Below are 20,094 nucleotides of genomic sequence, written 5' to 3' on the forward strand. Positions count from 1 at the left end.
TCCTCTTAATTGATACATAGGTCTTCAGTAGACAGTAAAATGTGGTTACCATGTTATTTGTCCTGCATACTGAAAAGGTATGCTATGAAGATTAAATAAGATACATTGGATTCTTGTGCACATTCTATAAAGTCACTGCAAACAAAATATTAGGGAATATTGAACCATTACTCCTAGGGGAAATACAGAGTTATGTTCTTTTGAACAAAAGTTTCTTCAACAGATCAATACATTATCTTGTTTTATGTGTATTTCTGTTTAAAGCACCTTATTTAATATACATCTCTAATTTATTACAATTGAATTCATTCCGATGTCACTATAATTCATGCCTGAACAAATCTAACATTGTATCATTTTTAAAAAGCACATCTGTCTTATTGCATGTCAGATCACAAGACAGCAGTGTAGCAATACACTGAGGAGTAGTTTAAACACAAAGTCACCAACAAATAGCATAAAAAGGTAAAAAAAATGGAACTAAATATACTGCAAAAAGGACTTCTGTTAACAGTATAAACTGACATAGAAAGGCACCTATTCTACCTCAACTGGGAAAATATACATCAGGGCAACTTAAACTTTTCACCACTTTAAACATATGCAAATATCAACAAATACCATCTTGAGTATTGATTAGGAGACTACAAATAAATTTTAGCTACTCAGGAAATTTACATAGTTTAAAGAATACACAAATAATACGGATCAACTATATTATGAAAGCAACTTCTGGAACCAGAGTATTGCCAGATATAAAAGCAATCATAACAAAAATAACAGATCATTTTGAGTGCCTACTCTATGACAACAGCTCCTCTCAGCAGTTTACATAAATGATTGCATTTAAGTTTCATTGAAATCCTATAGACAGACATTAATTTTACAAATAAGGAAGCTAAAGCACAGACTAAAATACTTTGTTTAGGTTCCCCAGTTAAAAGTGGAATAAATGGTAATTATGGCAGGCAAAGTGGCCCAACATCTACATTCTCAACCAAGATAGTATGAATATTAGGCAATTTTCTACTACTCTGCAATAATCAACCTCTACTATGGTCAGTAAGATCTCCCTCATGTTAACCCATTCATCAAACATTTTCTGAGCTCCCCAAAAATGTCAAGTACTGTGTTAGATACTGGAGGAACAAATACAATAAGGATAGTCTTTACCTTAATTAGCTTAACTATCTACAAATCATGTATAATATAACATATACTAAATACCTTGGCAGAATCACCCTTTCAACAGAGCTTGTCAACAATGTTGTCTAGCACAAATGAGTCATACACCATTTAGCACTTTTTAGAGCAAAGATATAATTTCATTTCACCTGCAAGTCCAATAGCCACAGAGAAATACAAAAACAATATGCAGTGTCTAATTCTTTCTTCATATTCTTGTCTTAAATTGGAACTGCTTTACATATGCTGTTTTTATTTTTAAAACTGATGGAATAGCTTCTACTTTTTCTCTACCCCTAAAGCTAAAAATCAATAAATTGTTCTCTGAGCTAGTGGGAGTTTCCATAAACTGAAAATGTACTTTACCAGAAAAATTACATTTTCTCTTTAATATATTACAGTACATATCTTGCCAAGATGCTCCCTATTTTCAATGTCACAAGCAAGGGTATCTTTGCATCCCTTCTCTTCTTAACCACCTCTTCACTTTGCCCTTCCCCAGATGCATGGGATCAAAATGTTTATTAAGAACCCAAGATTGAAAAATGATGTAAAAAATATAAAATATATATAGAAAATAAAATATTTAAAAATAAATAAGAACCCAAGATTCATAAAACTCTGAGATTAACTTTAAGGATGATTACCCATGTTTTCTGATCCCAGCTATTTCCCTCACTTGCTCCACCACCTGCATTTTTCTTTCTCTGATTGATAAATATCAAAATAAATATCATATTGTTTACTTGTCCCATGAATTTTTTGTTGGTTTAAAATTGGTTTAAAATTACTTTGTAAATTCATATCACCTTTTGCATTAGAGTTCAGAAGAAATTTGCATTAAATATTTCCCCCCAACCCTTTGCTATGTCTAGTAAATCCTAGCAAATACAAGCAGCTTGCTGTTTTTATGAGAGTCCTTCATTATTGCTTCAGAGTTATAATCACCCACACCTATCTTTTGACCTGACCAATGGTTTTTTCACTATTCAAACTTTTCTTTAAAAAAAAAAAAAAAAGATTTATTTATTTATTTACACAAGCACTGGGTACAGTCAGAAGTGCAGGGGGGCGAGAGAATTCACCAGAGCCAGAGCGGGGAACAGAACAGGCAGACTGATGAAATACACTGCTGAGGGGAGCAGTGGGCACAGCAGGAGAGGTCTGCGCGCCATGTGGGACACTCGCCAGTGTCCAGGGATTGAACCGGCGCTGCAGAGGTTGTAGGCAGCTTCGCAGCCCAGCGCTCAACTTCTGCGCCACCAGAGAGGCCCTATTTAAACTTTTCTGTGGCAGGATACATGTAAGTAATCCACCATCAACTAGGCTACCTCATATTTCTCACATCTGCTTCTTTAATTTGTTCCTAATAAAAGATGTTTCTGAAAAATAACAATAAATTGTGCCGAGTGGTAAATATATCAAGAGCACTGTACCAGACACTTTAATGCAAGTGAACAAGAATATTCAATGCTTCAAATAAGTTTGCGATTGATTTGGGCAATAAGGGAACTTAGGGATAAAGTCTAAGTTTCTAGAAGAAGAATTTGAAGCTGAATTTCAGAAGAGGTTAAAGTGGACTGAGATATATTTCGCCACTTATCTCAAAGCATATATCTTTTTCAGATTTACATATCAACTGTACAAATTAAGGGGTAAGAGTGCTACCACTGGTTAATTTCTTTCTATTATCTAACACATTTTAAAAAACATGGTTACTCATAATAAATATAGTAGTTTGTAGAGACCCAAAATCCAGTTGCCTGACAGTACACTTAGCCAAAACCACTACTTGTAAGGATCAAGTTTTATTCTACATATTTTAGAGAGCACATTCTTGGATCACATCACTTGGAATTAGTACGGTTTAAAGAAGGTAGTTATATTTTATTTTTTTAAATGATCATTTCGTTGATTTATTCTTGTATTTCATAATGAGTTAACTTTTTTTTTTAAAGATTTATTTATCTATACAAGCACTGGGTACAGTCAGAAGTGTGGGAGGATGAGAGAATTCACTAGAGCCAGAGCAGGGAACAGAACAGGCAGACTGATGAAATACACTGCTGAGGGGAGCAGTGGACATGGCAGGAGAGGACTGCGCACCCTCCCCAGTGGCCAGGGATCGAACCAGCGCTGCAGAGGCTGTGGGCAGCTTTGCAGCTCAGCGCTCAACTGCTGCGCCACCAAGGGAGGCCTGGTAGTTATATTTTAAATGTTCTTAATCCCATAGGGTTATCTATAAAAGAAATGAAGGAGTATTAATAGCTCATTTTTTTTTTTTTACCTGTGAGTGCCTATTATATTTGCTTTAAACATTGGACTCACTAGCAATACCACAGCTTTCAACACCTTTCAGTTGAGAAAATGCTTTACTAGCCATGGGATTTTTTTTTTCCTCTAAATACAGAGCTCTCAGAATATTTAACTACAGGGAAAGAATAAAACTCAAAATTCACTCAATAAATTACATGTGTTCAAGGGGAGAGAACAAGTGGTAAACTCACACTGAAGAAAAACTTAGAGAGTGTGTTCCAATTCTGCTTCATGATTCTGACTAAACAGCCCTGGAAATCTCCATTAAGATCACAGTAGAAAGCAGGAAGTCTCAGAGGGACCAGAAAACCTCTTCTGATAACCACTCATACAGAACACAGCTGGTTTAAAACTTTCATTCCTTCTAGAGTGGTAAGTTACAGAGATACAGAACTGCCATCTAGTGACTAAGAAGAAAAAGGCAAGGTGTTTTACGTGAAAAATAAAAATTTTAGTTCTTTTAAAAGAGTAATGAAGCACTAACATTAGTAAAATTGGAAAATTTATTTAGAATACCAAAGGCAGATTAAAATTTACAATGTGTAATTAAACTAATGATAGTCTCCATGACACTAAAACCTGTCTTGACATCTGACTACAGCATAGTTTAAATACAGCAGAATACCTTTAAAACTTTTCATTCATATATCTCATAATTTTGGTATGAGATGGTATTAAATAGCAATATGGTGATTTACTACCAACATAAAAGCACAATTTTTATTATAGGTTTCATTAACATATGCCCTGTATATGAAAATTTCAAATATTATCTTACATCACAATTTAGTCACATATAAAAAAGGGCTTAAAGATAATGAGAGGGCACAAATATTTTGAGGGCACTATCTTCTTAATTAATAATGACTTCAAGGCCTCCATGGTGGCATGAGGGGTTAGGATGCAACCTATGAAGTTGTATGCAGCCACTGCAGCACAAGTTCGATCCCCAGCCAGGAAGCTACCCACATGGCACAGCAGACCTCTCCTGACTTGCCTGCTGCTCCCCTCAGCAGTGTATTTTAGTCAATCTGCCTGTTCTGCTCCCCACTCTGTCTCTGGTGAGTCCTCTCACCCCCCACACCTCTGGCCTGTACCCCATTTCTTGTATGCATAAATAAATAAATCTTCTTAAAAAATAATGACTTTACCTTGCTTTCATTTCATTCACTAATATCTACTCACACAGATAATTTAAATAACCTGCAGCTGAGTCCACCTTGTCTCTCCAAGAGACGCAATCTGATGTAGCACTGTATCTGACAGAAAGAAACTAGGAAAACCTGTTTCATGACACAATTCATGAAAGAATAATTATACTTAGTCAATCTAGCTGTGATTTTGAAAAGCATCAGTGTTTTGTCTAACAACAATGTTATGGATACAAAGTTCTTGACCAACTTTATATCCTTAGTCCCCTTCAGCTGTTGTATAACTTTCATACACAATGTTAAGTTTGCTTTTTTTAAGAGGGAAATTGGTTGATATTTGGAAAAGTTCTCAAAAACCATCATTATTTTTTAAATTTTACTAAGTAAAACACTATGTTCCAGATAAGCTAGTATGTTTCACACACTAACCAGAACAGACCAGAACCTAGACCCTAGGTAAGAGTCTTCTCATTTTGTTAATAAACCACACTTGAGGAACAGATATACTCTTCTCACTGGAAATTTCTAATACTAAAACATTTTCAAAAATGTTGGGATAATGTATAAATAAGTTAAACAAATATTTTTATATCCAAAAGAGCAATACTATACACAGCTACTATTCCATATAAATGTTCCCTTTATTGTAGTTTTTTTATAGTAAATCCATTTTTGTACAAGAAAAAAAGACAAAGTTTGACTACTTAGGGAACAGGAAAGAAAACTTGCTGTGAAAATTAAATAGACACCAATGTTTCATCCACCAAAGCATCTTAAGATAGGATGTGATTTTAGAAAAACTCCAAAGACCTTTTTTTTTTTCAATTGTATCCACATGACTGTAACTTTGGCCAGGAACATCTCCATGTAATATCCAGAGTGAGAGGCCATTATGTCCTGCTGCAACCAACAGCTGCTATGCCCAACTGTTTAGTTTTAAATAGAATGATGCAGCTTCTGAAAAGCTATTCCACTTCAAGATTGGTTTACTTTGAAAGAAAGTCTAAATGAAAGAAACCATCCCCTTATACCATCCACTTATTCCTGACAAGATTCCCCTGCAGACTTAGGGAAAAGGGGCAGCATATGTAACTGGACAGATGGGAACATAAATCAGAGTCTGCCACAGTTTTTAGACAAATAAGAAACATGTTCCACCTCCTAAGATCTTACCTGCTGAACAGCATCTGAACATTTTTTTGGAGTTTCCAAAACAGCAGATTGAGATTCTGGGTTGAAAAGGAAGAAGACAGTCAATATCTTAAAGAAGTTTTCCTATTTCCTAGATCAGAAAATAAAACTAACTAAAGTATGTTTTTAACCAGAAGTACCAAAGTTATCTGATTTGCTTTCCAATTATACTTCTGTATTATGAAGACAAGACTCTTTTCAGTATATACAACACATATAATGAATAACACTCATGTCAGTTATTTTATGAGCAGGATAGTCTAATGCCCTTTCCTTACACATTGATCATGATTATTCTTCTCAATTGTTATTTTCCATTTTGTGTCATATAGCTAATATACACATAGCTAACGGCTGTAAAATGATATGTTAGCTCACTTATCTTGAAAGCTAGGATCTTGAATGTCCTAGTTAACTATTGCCCATTTACCTTTTGATTCCAATGTGAGATAGTGAATACTATTACCAAGAGGTACTGAGTAATAGAGGATTGAAGGAATCTTGCTCCTTTAGTCTGTCATTTGAAAGTCTATAAAGCTGCAAATTCATACTAGAAAACCTAAAGAATAACCAAGTCCAGGAATTTTAATTTAGGAGGCACTTTCTTCCAAGAGAAGTTTGCATGGCAATTTAAAACAAAAATAAAAAGAACTTCAGGAATCCCAATGCTTCATGGGTATAGGGTAAATGATTGTCAGACTTATCTGCCCTCCTGCCATTAGGACTGATGAGGGATCCCTGCGGTCCTGAATACATGCCTGATGGCGGGCACCTGGAGTAGGCTGTGGGCATACGTAGGTGGGTACACCTGGGCTGAGATGGGGCCTATAAGGGACGCTAGCAGAACGGAACCACTGGAAGGAGAACAAGCGAGTGTCTGAAAGAGAACCAGCAAAGAAACAGAGGCCAAAAGAGAACACCAGAGAGCCCAGGAAGAGTGAAGATTTGCTGGGGGCTGGAAGGTCTGCCAGCCGTGTACCTGGTAAACTCAATAAAAGCCTGAAAAGGCCACCGAGTGCTCCAGGACCCTCCTTTACCCGTCTGCTCGGATCATAGAGATCCTGCTCTGTGCCTTCCTGGCCCTACAATGACTCAGTCTGAAAACCACACATCTTCTCCATCCTCTGAATTTCACAGTTGAGGATACTAAGGCCTATGGCACAAGAATTTGGGACAAGTTGAAGCCTAGAATTTGTCTCCTGTCACATTGCACCACTCAGCTGGCATGAGGTCAGACACTGAACAAGATATAGCAGTTGCTCTAGAAAATGTTTAAACATTCCTAATTTGTTGATGTACGTTAAAACATATAAAAATCTAAAGGTATTTATATTTAAATTGGATAGCATATTATAAAATTACACTGAAAGTTTTCCATTCACTTAGATTACAGCAGTATCTACATGGGCCCATGACCTTTCATCTGCTTACACATATCTTACTCTCTTTACTCCCTTTCCTCACATGCTCTCTATGCCTCAATTTTACTTCCTTCTAATAGGCTCCCAGACATGATCATTCCACAGGCTTTCTGCACCAGTATATCTGCATGCTCCCTTTATGCCTACTTCCTTCATTCTTCGACTCCTTCCCCGAGACTTAGTCTAAGTTTCCCTGACTCAGTTTAAGGTAGCAACTCCACCCAATACCTACCACTCCCTAATCCCTAGCTCTTACTTTCTTTACAACGTAGATCACCACATAATATACTACATAATTCAATTGTTTGTCTATCTTTATTATCTCTCTTTCCTCACTAAGACAAAAGCTTTGTGGAGAAATATTTTTGAAGGTTTTTGTTCTTATTGTAACCCCAGCATCGAGAATAGTGCCTGACACACAGTACATACTTAAAATATTTCTTGGGGAGGAGCAATCAAAAGAATGAACAAAGTAAGAAGTGGGTGCCATCATGAAGGTTAGATGTTTATGTGAAGGGAAAGGAGGAATATAAGGGATAATATAGATACCAATTTGCCTTTAGCTACTTTCCACACCTTAGTTACAAAAATATATTGCAAACAAAAATCATTGAAAATAATGTGAAACAGTCACTTACCAATAGATTTTATTATGGCAATAGAATATCAATGAGTGGTCTTAAAATGCAACCATTGTCTCAGACAAATACCATATTTTATTGAGTTAATCAAAAATTCTCTTACACTGACAAATCTCTACCAAATTGTGAATAAATATTTGTAACATCAACCCAGCCAACAGTTAATATTAAAGCAAATCCAAACTCCAGAATACTTTCGTATGTATTGTTTTTAGTTACCACCAAATCCTCCCAAACATAAGAGATGCAAGATATGGTTCTGGGATTTTCTGCAGATGGAGAAAAGTTTCTCTTACTCAGTGCAGGAAGAGACCAAAGGATCACTTCTGAGAGAACACTAATGGTTTTGTTTTGTTTTGCTTTTACATTAAGTGAATTCAATGTTTCCTAGTTTGACCATGGTACCTGCCTCTAAAAGCAAGATTTTGGGCTCTGAGGATATATAAAAATGCCTGTGCTTACCAGGCATAAACAACAAAAGTTCTAAAAACCTATACCTAACTTTCACCTTTCCTCTACTTCAGTGAGTAATTGAATTGAATTCTTTCTCACATCAAAATCTTTTTCAGATCAAAATCTGAAAGATCTTGATCTTTCAAAATTTTGAAAGATCAAAAACTTTTGATCTTTCTCACATCAAAATCTCCCCTGGTGGTGCAGGCAGTTGAGCAACGCGCTGTTAAGCTGTCTGCAACCGCAGCAGCACTGGTTCGATCCTGGCCTGCCGGCAAGAGTCCCACATGGCGTGGGAGCCCTCTCCTATCGTACCTGCTGCTCCCCTCAGCAGTGTATTTCGTCAGTCTGCCTGTTCTGTTTCCCACTCCGTCTCTGGTGAATCCTCTCACCCTCCCACACATCTGGCCTTGTATATATACAAGAACTTTGTCCCCTGGTTCTTGTATAAAATAAATAAATCTTTAAAAAAAAAACTTTTTCATTATACTTCTTATTTCTTTGAACATTCTGATATACCTAAGAGAAAATCATATAACAAAATACTATTCAAAATAAGCTTAGATGTAGAAGTTCTAGAAAGTCAAGATTTGAACTTGAAAGAAATGTACAGAATAACTTTACTACAAAATATGATGACAAATAAGAAGGAAAATAAATGATAAGAAGAAAAATGATAAATAATAAAAGTAAGAAAAATAAAAAAAGAAAGTTAGAAAAGTAGGATAGTGAGGATAAAGAGTAGAGAAGTCTGAGGAAAAACAAAAAGTGATATGACAGAAGACAACACACTCATTGTATGTTATAAATAAGCAGGCTTCTGTGTGACAGCTGAAGACTAGAGTCATTGAGCATGGGTATTCGAGAAATCCACCTAGTTCAAACTAGGTGGATTAAAAGACCACACCTCACACAAACTCTACTGGCACTTATAACCAACACACTTTTACCTCAGGATATTAGGGTTCTTTCAGGAATTGCCTTCTACTCTTCTCTGTAACTCACAAACGGTTCCCATTAAATTTTCATCAACTAGGATAGTTGTTTTAAAAGAGTAACCCAGTCAGAGCATTCTTGAGGGTACATTTAAAATTGCTCAGCCCTTTACTTACTCTTCTTAATAATTAAGAAACTAGATTGTTTTTTTAAAAAATACATTCCTATCAAGAAACACAGGTGAGGGCCTCCCTGGTGGCACAGTGGTTGAGCGCTGGGTTGCGAAGCTGCCCGCGGCCTCTGTGGCGCCGGTTCGATCCCCAGCTGCTCTCTGGCCACCAGAGGAGGGTCCCACATGGCGCGCAGACCTCTCCTGCCGCCCGCTGCTCCCCTCAGCAGTGTACCTCGGTCCTTCTGCCTGCTCTGCTCCCCGCTCTGGCTCTGGTGAATTCTCTCACCCTCCCGCGCTTCTGACTGTACCCAGTACATGTATAAACAAAACAAACAAACAAATAAATAAATAAAACATGCCTCTATTAAAAAAAAAAAAAAGAAAAAGAAACACAGGTGAAAGTACATTTCTGACAAAACTTAGTGTTTAACTTTTCACAAAATTCTGAGCATAGCTAAACCTCTGGATAAACCCTAAAAATATTTCAGAAATGAATTCTGTATTTTCACAAAATAAGCTTATGTTATAAGACAAAATAAACTTGGAGAGTTTTACATTTGTTTAGAGAAAATGGTAATTAAATGAGTAGGAGGTGCCTTTCAACTAAGAATGGGAAATAAATTAAATCACTCCTTTACACAAAATATGCCTTCTAATGATAAATAAGACGTCTCTAAACAGTTTACATTTTAAGTAAAAAACACCCTCATAAGACTATTAAGTAGTAGCTTCATTAGTGGCATGCATCAATTTGATTAAAATATAACAAAATTAATTTTAAAAGAATTCACTAATTTTCATTTATTTTTTAAACACCATTATTTTATTTTTTTTCTTTAAAAAAGAAAGATTTATTTATTTATGCAAGCACTGGTGTTCAGGCCAGAGGTACAGAAGAGTGTACCAATTGAAAGACATAGAGCATCTTGTTAGATTAAAAAACAGAATACAACATCCAGTGTCTTCAGGAAATGCATCTCGGCCTCAGATAGAAACTGACTCAGAATAAAAGAGTTTAAATTTATCCTACAAACTAATGGGACCCAAAGAAAAGCATAGAGAGCCATATTCATATCTTATATAAATATGTAAATATGTAACAAGACAAGTATGGACACTATATAATAACTGAGGGGACAATACTAGAATATATAACACTCATCAATATACAGGCAGCACCAAACAAAGAAGTATCAGAATATTTACAACAATTACTAGCAAAACTGAAAACAGACATTGGAAAAAACACTTTAGTTGAATGGTGACTTCAATACCCTATTTTCACCAATATACAGATCAAATAGGAAAAAATAAGGACACATCAGCCTTAAACAAAGAATTACACTACATGGAATTAATAGACATATAGGGCACTTCACATCAAAGATAAATCAAAGCAGAATAACATTTAAGTGTACATGGGACATTCTTCAGGATTGACCACTTATTGGCTCAGAAAAAAAGTATCAACAAATTCATGATGACTGAAATCATACCAAGCATCTTCTCTGAACAAAATGATTTTGAAATACAAGTCAATCACAAAAAAAGAAATCATTAAAAATAACAGTAATATGTGGAGACTGAAGAATATTGAATGACCACTGGGTTAAGAAGTAAAACAAAAAGCAAATTAAAATATACATTGAGACAAGTGACAATGAAGACACAACATTCTAGAATCTATGGGATATAGCAAAGCAGTACTGAGGTAAATATATACCAATACAGGTTCACATAAAGAAACAACAAAGAGCTTGGATAAATTACTTTTCACTTAAAATAGCTTGGATAAATTATATTACTTTTCACTTAAAATAACTAGGAAAAGAACAAAACCAAAAGTCAGTAGAAGGAAGGAAATTTTAAAAATTGAGCCTAAATAGTGAAGTAGAAATCAACAAGACCATCCACAATAATAATCAAACTGTTTCAAAAAATAAACAAAATAGATAGACCTCTAGCTGGTTTACAGAGAAAAGAAGAGAGAAAATTAAATTGGATAAGAAAGAAAAGAGGCAAAGTTACAACAAACATCTTAGAAATTCAGATTACCATTAATATTTGCATACTAGCAGTTCAATAACCTCAGAGGTGAGCCAATTTTTAGAAATATACAATCATCCAATAATGAATCAAGAAGTAGTAGAAAACCTGAAAAGACCAATCACAAAAAGGAAATTGAAACAGTGATCAAAAGGCTCCCAAAATACAAAGTCCCTGACCAAATAGCTTCATAGTGGACTCTACCAAACCTTCAAAAATGAGCAAATATATATTCTGTTAATATATATCCTTCAAAACACATTAATGAGGTGAACATCACCCTAATACAAATAAAAAAAAAGAGAAAGATCACACACACACACACACACAAAAAAAAATTCTCAATGAAATGTTAACAAAATAAATTCAAGAATGCATTAAAAGAATTATACATCATGCCCAAGTGGAATTCATATCATGCACAAAAGTATGGTTCAACATCTGAAAGTCAATCAACATAGTTCAGCACATGATAAAAGGAAAAATAATAATTATATGATCCTATAAATAGATAATAAAGAAGCATTAAGAATAAATATGTATTTATGATGAAAACCTTCAAAATACTGGAGATAAATACAATAAATAATCTAATAAAAACACAATACGACAAATCCACAGCTAACATTCTCAATGGTGAAAGACTTTGTAAAATCTGGTATGAAACAAATATGTTCACTTTTACCATTACTCTTCACCATAGTATTTTAAGGTCTAGCCAAGAGAAGGATGAAAAAGGAATCTAACATTGAAAAGAAGTGAAGTTATTATTATTTTCATATGACATGATAATATACACAGAGAAATCTAAAGACTTAAGGGAAATAAAAAACTAACTGAAATAATAAATCAGCTCAGTCAAGTGGCAAGTTATAAAATCAACACTCAAAAATCAGTTGCCTTCCTATATGCAAATAATGAGGTAGATGTGAAAGAAATGAAGAAAACAACCCCATTACAATTACATCCAAAGGAATTTAAATACTTACAAAGTAAACTTAAAGGAGTTGAAGGAGCTACACAAAGAAAACCGACTTTGTTAAAAGATAAGACGACACAGAGAAAGGAAAAAAAAATTTCTTGCTCATGGATTGGTAGAATTAGCATTGTCAAAATGGCCATCCTACCCAAAACAAGGTACAGATACAGTGGAAAACTTGTCAAAGTTTCAAAAACATTCTTCAAAGATATAGAACAAACAATACTGAAATTCATATGGAACCACAAAATACCCTGAATAGCCAAAGAAATCTTGACAAAAAGGAGGAAGAATGATGGCATCATACTCACAGATGTCAAACTATATAATAACTAAGGGAACAATACTATATAATAACTAAGGGAACTATAAAGCTACAATAATCAAAGCAGTACGGTGTTGGAACAAAAACAGACACACAGGCCAATGGAATAGAATTAAGAGCCCAGAAATAATTTCACATCTATTTAACAGTTAATCTATTACAAAGGATCCAAGAATATAAACTTGGGCAAGGAAAATCTCTTCAATTATGGTGCTGAGAAAACTGTAAGTCACATTGAAAATAAAATGAGACTAGGTTAATATATCTTATCATACATAAATATCACGAACTTGATACAAGATTTGGATGAAAACCCTGAAAGCATAAAATACCTACCAAAAAAATCAACAAAATACTCCACAAAAAGAAGTTCGGAATGTCTTTGTGTATTCATCCCCAACAGCAAGGAAAAGAAAATATAGCCAATTGACTACATAAAAACTATCTGCACAGCAAAGGAAACTGTCACTAAAGCAAAAAGACACAATGGGAGAAAATATTTGCATACCATGCATCTGGTAAAGAGCTGATATCAAATGTCTACAAAGAACTCATATAACTCAACAGAGAGAAAATAAATAACCTAAGTAAAAAATAGGTAGAAGAAATAATAGACACATGACCAACAGGCACATGGAAAAATGTTCATCATCACTTACCATCAGGGGAGTGAAATCAAACCACAATGAGATACCACCTCATACCAGTGAGAATGGCCCATGTCAAAAAGACCAGAAACAATAAGACTAACAAGGATGTGGAGAAAAAGAAACCTTCATACACTGTTGGAGGGAATGTAGACTGGCACAGCCCTCATAGAAAACTACATAGAAGTTTTTCAAAATACTAAAAACAGATCTACCATAGGACCCAGAATTACCATGCCTAGGTATCTATCTGAAAAAATACAACACTTCTTCAAAGGGAAACGTGCACACAAGTATCATGGAAGCACTATTTACAATAGCCAAGTAATAGAAACAATCTTAGTGACAAATACAGAAAAGTGAGTTAGGAAGACATAGTATATATGCTCAATGAAATACTACCAAGCTAAGAAAAAAGATAAACTCCTGACATTTACAACAACATGTATGGAGCTTGAGGAAAATTATGCTAAGCCAAATAAGTCAGGAGAAATATAAATACTAGATAGTGTGACTTATATCTGGAATATAAAGAAACCAAACAAAGAAACGGATAAAGTCAAACTAACAACAAATCCTAGAAAGCTGACTATAGAAATGAGTATAGAAGAGGGGGAGGTGTGAGAAAAAAATGGCTAGGAGGAGTAATGGATTATGAGGAAGGAGTGTGGGTGTTTTGATGTTGGGTGTGATACAGATACAGTAACATCTGAGGGGGAGATATATAAGTCTAAAACACAAACAACAATGCATACCAATGTTTCCCCAATAAAAATAAATAAACAGATCTATATTTCCTGTTAGGTTTACTGTACAGTCCTGCATAACTTTTATTGCTAGGTTGAATTAGAAGATTCAAGAGAATATATGGATTCTGTTCTCATCTGCAAATGAAAGCAATTTCTCTCTTCAATAAATAAGTAGTCTGACTTATAATTACCTGTCTCATAATGGCAGTTATTTTTAATTATGGCATACTACATCCTTCCACAATGAAGATGGAGTTTAAAATATTTTCATAAATGGGGCCAAGCCTATATTCTGCTTATTTTATTATTCAAATATGGATCTGTCCCTCATTGGCAAAAAAGGATATGTATGCATAGGTTCTAGCTGGTATATTAGAAAATGCAGGCTGATGGTATAAAAAAAAAACAGCAAAAAAATAATTATTCACAGGAGACACAATTTGCACTAGTACATTTTATCCCTTGGATAAATGAGAAGCTATATCACTATCAAATTCTCCCATATCCCCTGATAGGACTTCTGCATCACCTTAACTTAATATATGATAAGACAATTGGACAAAATCTGGAAATGAGTTGATGATACTGGATTTGCTTTATATCACACAGAATCCCTTTTATTAGGGAGGTGCTCTTTTTGGATATTAGATCTCAGAAATGTTTTACTACTCTGAAAAACTATTTCTTTTAAACTGGATGCAGGGAGTTACATATACTTGTTCTCATTTCCCTTTTTATTTTAAACATGAGAGATGTATTTACAATTACCTTTAAAATCTACAGATCAGTTTTGCTGTATTGTTCCATCCTAAATTCCTTTAATTTTGATCAATTTTCCTTTGTAATCCTTTTGTGCACCTTAGCTATTTGTAAGCTGCTCAAATCTCTCTCTTTTTTTTTTTTTTTTTGGAGTAAGGGTAGGTTATAATTCTTTAAATCAGCATATAACCACATATTTAGGATTTCTACATGAAGATTTTTAGCATGTTTCCAACAGTTCTTTTTCCATGTATTTTTCTCTGGGATTTTCTGTGCTAGATTCATCTTTCTAAAAAATCAGTCCCATGTTCATGCTCTTGGCCATTCACATTTTCAAGAAAGAAAAAGGACTTGGTTTCTCAAGGATGCAATAAGAATGAATAAGCCCTATTCACCTCTAGACAGCCCACATCTATTTTCTCTGAATTTTAAAATTAAAGTTAGTGCTTGATTTTGTATAAATATATTGAATAACCTTTGAAACCTAGTATTGATTTCCTAAAATGGTACATGGGCTGTTTCAGCACACACACACATACTAAATTCTTTCTCAAATACTTGCATTCATGTGCTAAGTGGATATCTTATTCAATTAGTCACTCAAATATTTAACTATACACTATGCCAAAAGTCTTAAAATGTAGAAAGTTTCCAAGAAAGACATATTTTATACATACATAACAGATGTTATAATACATAATTAAAAAAATAAAGATATTAATAAAATGGAAGTATAGATCTTTCCATCCAGATATTTCCAGATGTTCCCATGGCAGTCAGGTGTTTCCATCACATAAATCAAGGGGAATGAAGACAGAAAAGAAAACAAGATAAATAGAAAGGCTTCTCTTTGTCAGTGTTTCCACCACCAATATTTGGAGCACATAGATCCTGAATTTCTTTACCAGCTAAACTTATTCTTCCAGAAGGCATTCTGTAGACTTAAAAATATCATTTTTTCACCTTACACTCTTCTATGGAGACTACACTAACTATGTAAAGATGGCAGGATGGAAATAAAGGATTCATAAGAATCTGCAGCCCTCTTCAATTCACTAGTAGAGAGTGGCACTGACGTCTCACCTTGGCCTCCACACTCATTTTATATAAGGCTGGTTCTTTTGTAAATATAGGAATGTGGAAAAAATCCTCTTACAGAAGAGATCATGAAAGATTAAACTGAGAGCCATGATAAAGGCAGAAGAGGCAGCACCAATTATCTGAATTAGTTGGAAACATAAATTAGTAACCAACATTTAGAAAAGTCAGAAAACAAAAAAATAAAGCAAAAAAGTCATCAATGTCCCAAGATGGAACTAAAAGTCTTTCTTCTTCAAAAATTTACTGATCTTACTTTAAATTAAGATTGAAAAATGGGCTAAATGTGGCAAATAACCATAATCCCACTACATAAAATTGTTACATGCACTGCAATTTTTATTGTTACTAATAGATGTTATCAAAGTGTGCAACTGATATATATTTTAAAAGGTTCTATGAAAGGTTCTCAATATAATGTTGATAGTCTCACTATTACAACTGACTGCTTGACTAGGAGGGATAATAAAACTGACACAGGGGAACCTGGACCCCCATAGGGAGGTAGTCATAGCAGCCAGAGGTCTTGTGACATTCCATGGAACCCAACCAGTCCCATTCTGAATAGCAGAAGTCTCCTGACTTTCTGTGACACCTTACAGGCCCCACCCAGAATGTTGAGAACCTGGACACCCATTGGGTAGGAAGCCAGTATAGCCAGAGACCTCATGATCTTCCATGGGACCCTGCTGACCCACCCAGACCAGCAGAGATCTCATGACCTCTGTGAGAACCACCAGTATCTGTGAAGACTGGTGAGGCTCTGGATGTTAGGGAGGGTGCCAGGGCAGCCAGATACCACAAGAGGCCCTGTCAGCCTCAGCCCAGGCTGGTAGAAGCCTCACAACCTTCTACAGGACTCTGCCAGCACACACACAAACCTACAAAGACCTGTGATTTCCTATAAATCCCTGCCAGCACCCACACAGTCCTGTTAAAGAGACCCCAAATCCACATAAGGGAGTGAGCCAGAGTGGCCAGATGGCTCAGGACCTACCATGAGAACCCAGCCGGCAGTTTGCTGGGTTCTGTAGGTAAGAAACCTGATAGTGAGGGTGAAGGAGCATGAACAGAGGAAATCCCACATACAATAGCTGGGTTCCAAAGCTAATAATGGGTAGAAGGAAAAGCCCAACAAATGGTAATATGAGTCCCCATGTTATCAAATTCCCAGAACTCCAAGTCATAAATATATGCAAGGAAGAAGCAGTTATCTATAAAGGTACTCCAACAAGGATAACATCAGACTTCTGAAGAAACACTATGACAGAGGAGAGAATGGAATTGCATGTTCCAAATACTTAAATAGAAAAACTTTCAGCTAAGCATACTCTATCTTGCATGACTCCCCTTCCGATACGAGGGAAGAATAAAGCTTTTTTAGAGATGGAAAAGGTCAAGGAGTTTGCAAACACTAAGCCACTCCTCCAAGTAACTTTATTTTTTTTTAATAATAAATTTTATTTTTATATTCCCCATACAATTGCAACCCTCCCATTCTGACCCCAATCCCTCCCCTCCCGCCCCCCACCCCCCAAAAAGTGTCTCTGTTTCATAGTTTTTTGTTGATTTTGATTTTCACTTTCTTATAGTTATTCATTTTCCTGGTCCCTTATTTAAGTTTTCTAGATTCCTGCTATGAGTGAGACCATCCAGTAACTTTAAAGGGGGCTTACACATTGAAACCAAAAAGAGAAACATACACAAAGAACTAAATAAGGAAGTTGACAGATCTTAAAAGTTAAGAATAAAATGTCATCAGTGGACTATCACATGTCAATAAACACTTTAAACATAAATGGTCTCAACTCACCAATTAAAAGACAGTATCTAGTTCGATCAATCCAGAATTCAACTTTCTACTATCTCCAGGAGACACAGATAAACTGCAAAGACAAACATAGACTCAAATAAAAGCATTGGAAAACAATCCTTCAAGATAATGGGACTCTAAAGAAGGCAGGAACAACCATCTTATATTAGACAAAACAGATTTCCAATGCAAAAAAAGTAGCAAGAGAAGGAAAGGATAAAGTGATAAAGTGAATAACACATGAAGATGACATAACACTCTGGGCCTCCCCGGTGGCACAGCGGTTGAGCACCATGCTGTGAAGCTGTCCACAGTCTCTGCAGTGCCAGTTTGATTCCCTGACAGCCAGGGAGAACCCCACATGGCACAGCAGACCTCTCCTGCCTCGCCCGCTGCTCCCCTCAGCAGTGTCTTCAGTCTGTCTGCCTCTTCTGCACACCACTCTGGCTCTGGTGAATTCTCTCTTCCTCCCACGCTTCTGAGCTGTACCCCAGTTCTTGTATAAAATAAATAAATCTTAAAAAAAGAAGATATAACACTCATCAATGTACTTGCACCAAATGAAGAAGCACCAAAATACAGCAATGGATAGATCAATTATCAAAAAAAAAAAATGGATAGATCAATGGATAGATCAATTATCAAAAAAAAAATGGATAGATCAATTATCAAAAAACAGCAATGGATAGATCAATTATACAGAAAATAAACAGGGATATAATAGCCTTAAATGGAGAATTAGACCTCTAAGACCTCATAAACATACACAGGGCACTGCACCTCCAAAAAGTAGAATATACATTTTTTTCAAGTGCATTGGAATATTCTCCAGAATAGGCCAGATTCTGAGACACACAACAGATATCAATAATTTCATGAAGAATGTAATCATACCCAGCATCTTCTAAGACCATAAAGGTATCAAACCAGAAATCAACTGTCAAAAGAAACCAGTGAAATCATTTGACAAATGCAAACTGGACAACACACTGCTGAAAGACCACTGGGTTAATGAGGAAAACAAAGAAGAAATTTAAAAAATAAGAAGAGACAAATGAAAATGCACAAGCATCCAAAACTTTGAAGTACAGCGAAAGCAGTACTAAGAGGAAAATAAATAGTACTACGGGGTGACATCAAAAAGCAAAAAAGAGGGCCTCGCCAGTGGCGCAGCAGTTGAGCGCTGGGTTGGGAGGCTGCCTGCTGCCTCTGCAGCGCAGGTTCGATCCCCGGCCACCAGGCGAGGGTCCCACATGGTGCGCAGACCTCTCCTGCTGCACGCTGCTCCCCTCAGCGGTGTACTTCATCAGTCTGTCTGTTCTGCTCCCTGCTCTGGCTCTCGTGAGTTCTCTTGCCCTCCCACGCTTCTGACTGTACCAGTGCTTGTATAAATAAATAAATAAATCTTCAAAAAGCAAAAAAGAGATCAATAAACAATTTTTTCTCTCAATTAGAATAATTAGAAAAACAAGAACAAAAATATCCAAAACACAGTAGAAGAACAGATACATAAATTTTAAAGCAGAAGGAAATGAAACAAAATTAAAAGATCATTAAGCCAAAAACTATTGTTTATTTTTGGAAAATAAACAAATCAGACAAACTTCAGGAAAATAAGGGAGAAATCTCAAATAAATATAATCAAAAATTAAGGCAGATAAATCACAACAGATGTTACAGAAATTCAGAGGACAATTAGAGACCACTATGAATATCTATATCCTCAAAATTAAATAAACTAGAAGACATGGACGAATTCTTAGAATTATATAATCATCTGAGACAGAATAAGGGTGACATACAAACATGAACAAACCAATCACAAGCAATGAAGTTGAAACAGTATTCAAAATTCTCCCAAAAAACAAGAGTCTAGAGTAAGATGACTATAGAAGTGATTTCTGCCAAACTTTCTAAGGACTAGTGCCTATCTTACAAACTCTTCCAAGCAATTGAAAAAGAAGGAGTCATTCCAAAAATGTTTCATGAAGCCAACATTACTTTAACATCAAAACCAAACAAATACAACACAAAAATAGAAAACTACAGACCAATCTCCCTAATAAGCAGATACGAAAATCCTGAATAAAATCCTAGCAAACTGGATCCAGCACTACATTATTTGGGTGTTTTTGTTCTCCTTTGCTTTTTTTAAAATTTTTGCATAGCTGTGGGGTGTAGGCCAGAGGTGCAGGGAGTGAGATGATTTACC

At 35.5% G+C, this 20,094-nt stretch overlaps 1 protein-coding gene across 2 annotated transcripts in view; it reads right to left on the reverse strand.

Annotated features, from left to right (window-relative positions):
* The window catches only part of FMN2 (formin 2), a gene marked incomplete at both ends in the record, with an annotated part of 335,919 nt that overhangs the window by 218,290 nt on the left and 97,535 nt on the right, over window positions 1–20,094 (reverse strand). For both annotated transcript variants that reach the window (XM_084253323.1, XM_084253322.1), the window contains one exon: window positions 5,826–5,881. In XM_084253323.1, the coding sequence (XP_084109449.1) occupies window positions 5,826–5,881 (56 nt within the window). The remainder of the gene's footprint in view (window positions 1–5,825; window positions 5,882–20,094) is intronic.

The sequence above is a fragment of the Talpa europaea genome, assembly GCF_964194135.1.
Source record: "Talpa europaea genome assembly, chromosome: 14".
Taxonomy (NCBI): domain Eukaryota; kingdom Metazoa; phylum Chordata; class Mammalia; order Eulipotyphla; family Talpidae; genus Talpa; species Talpa europaea.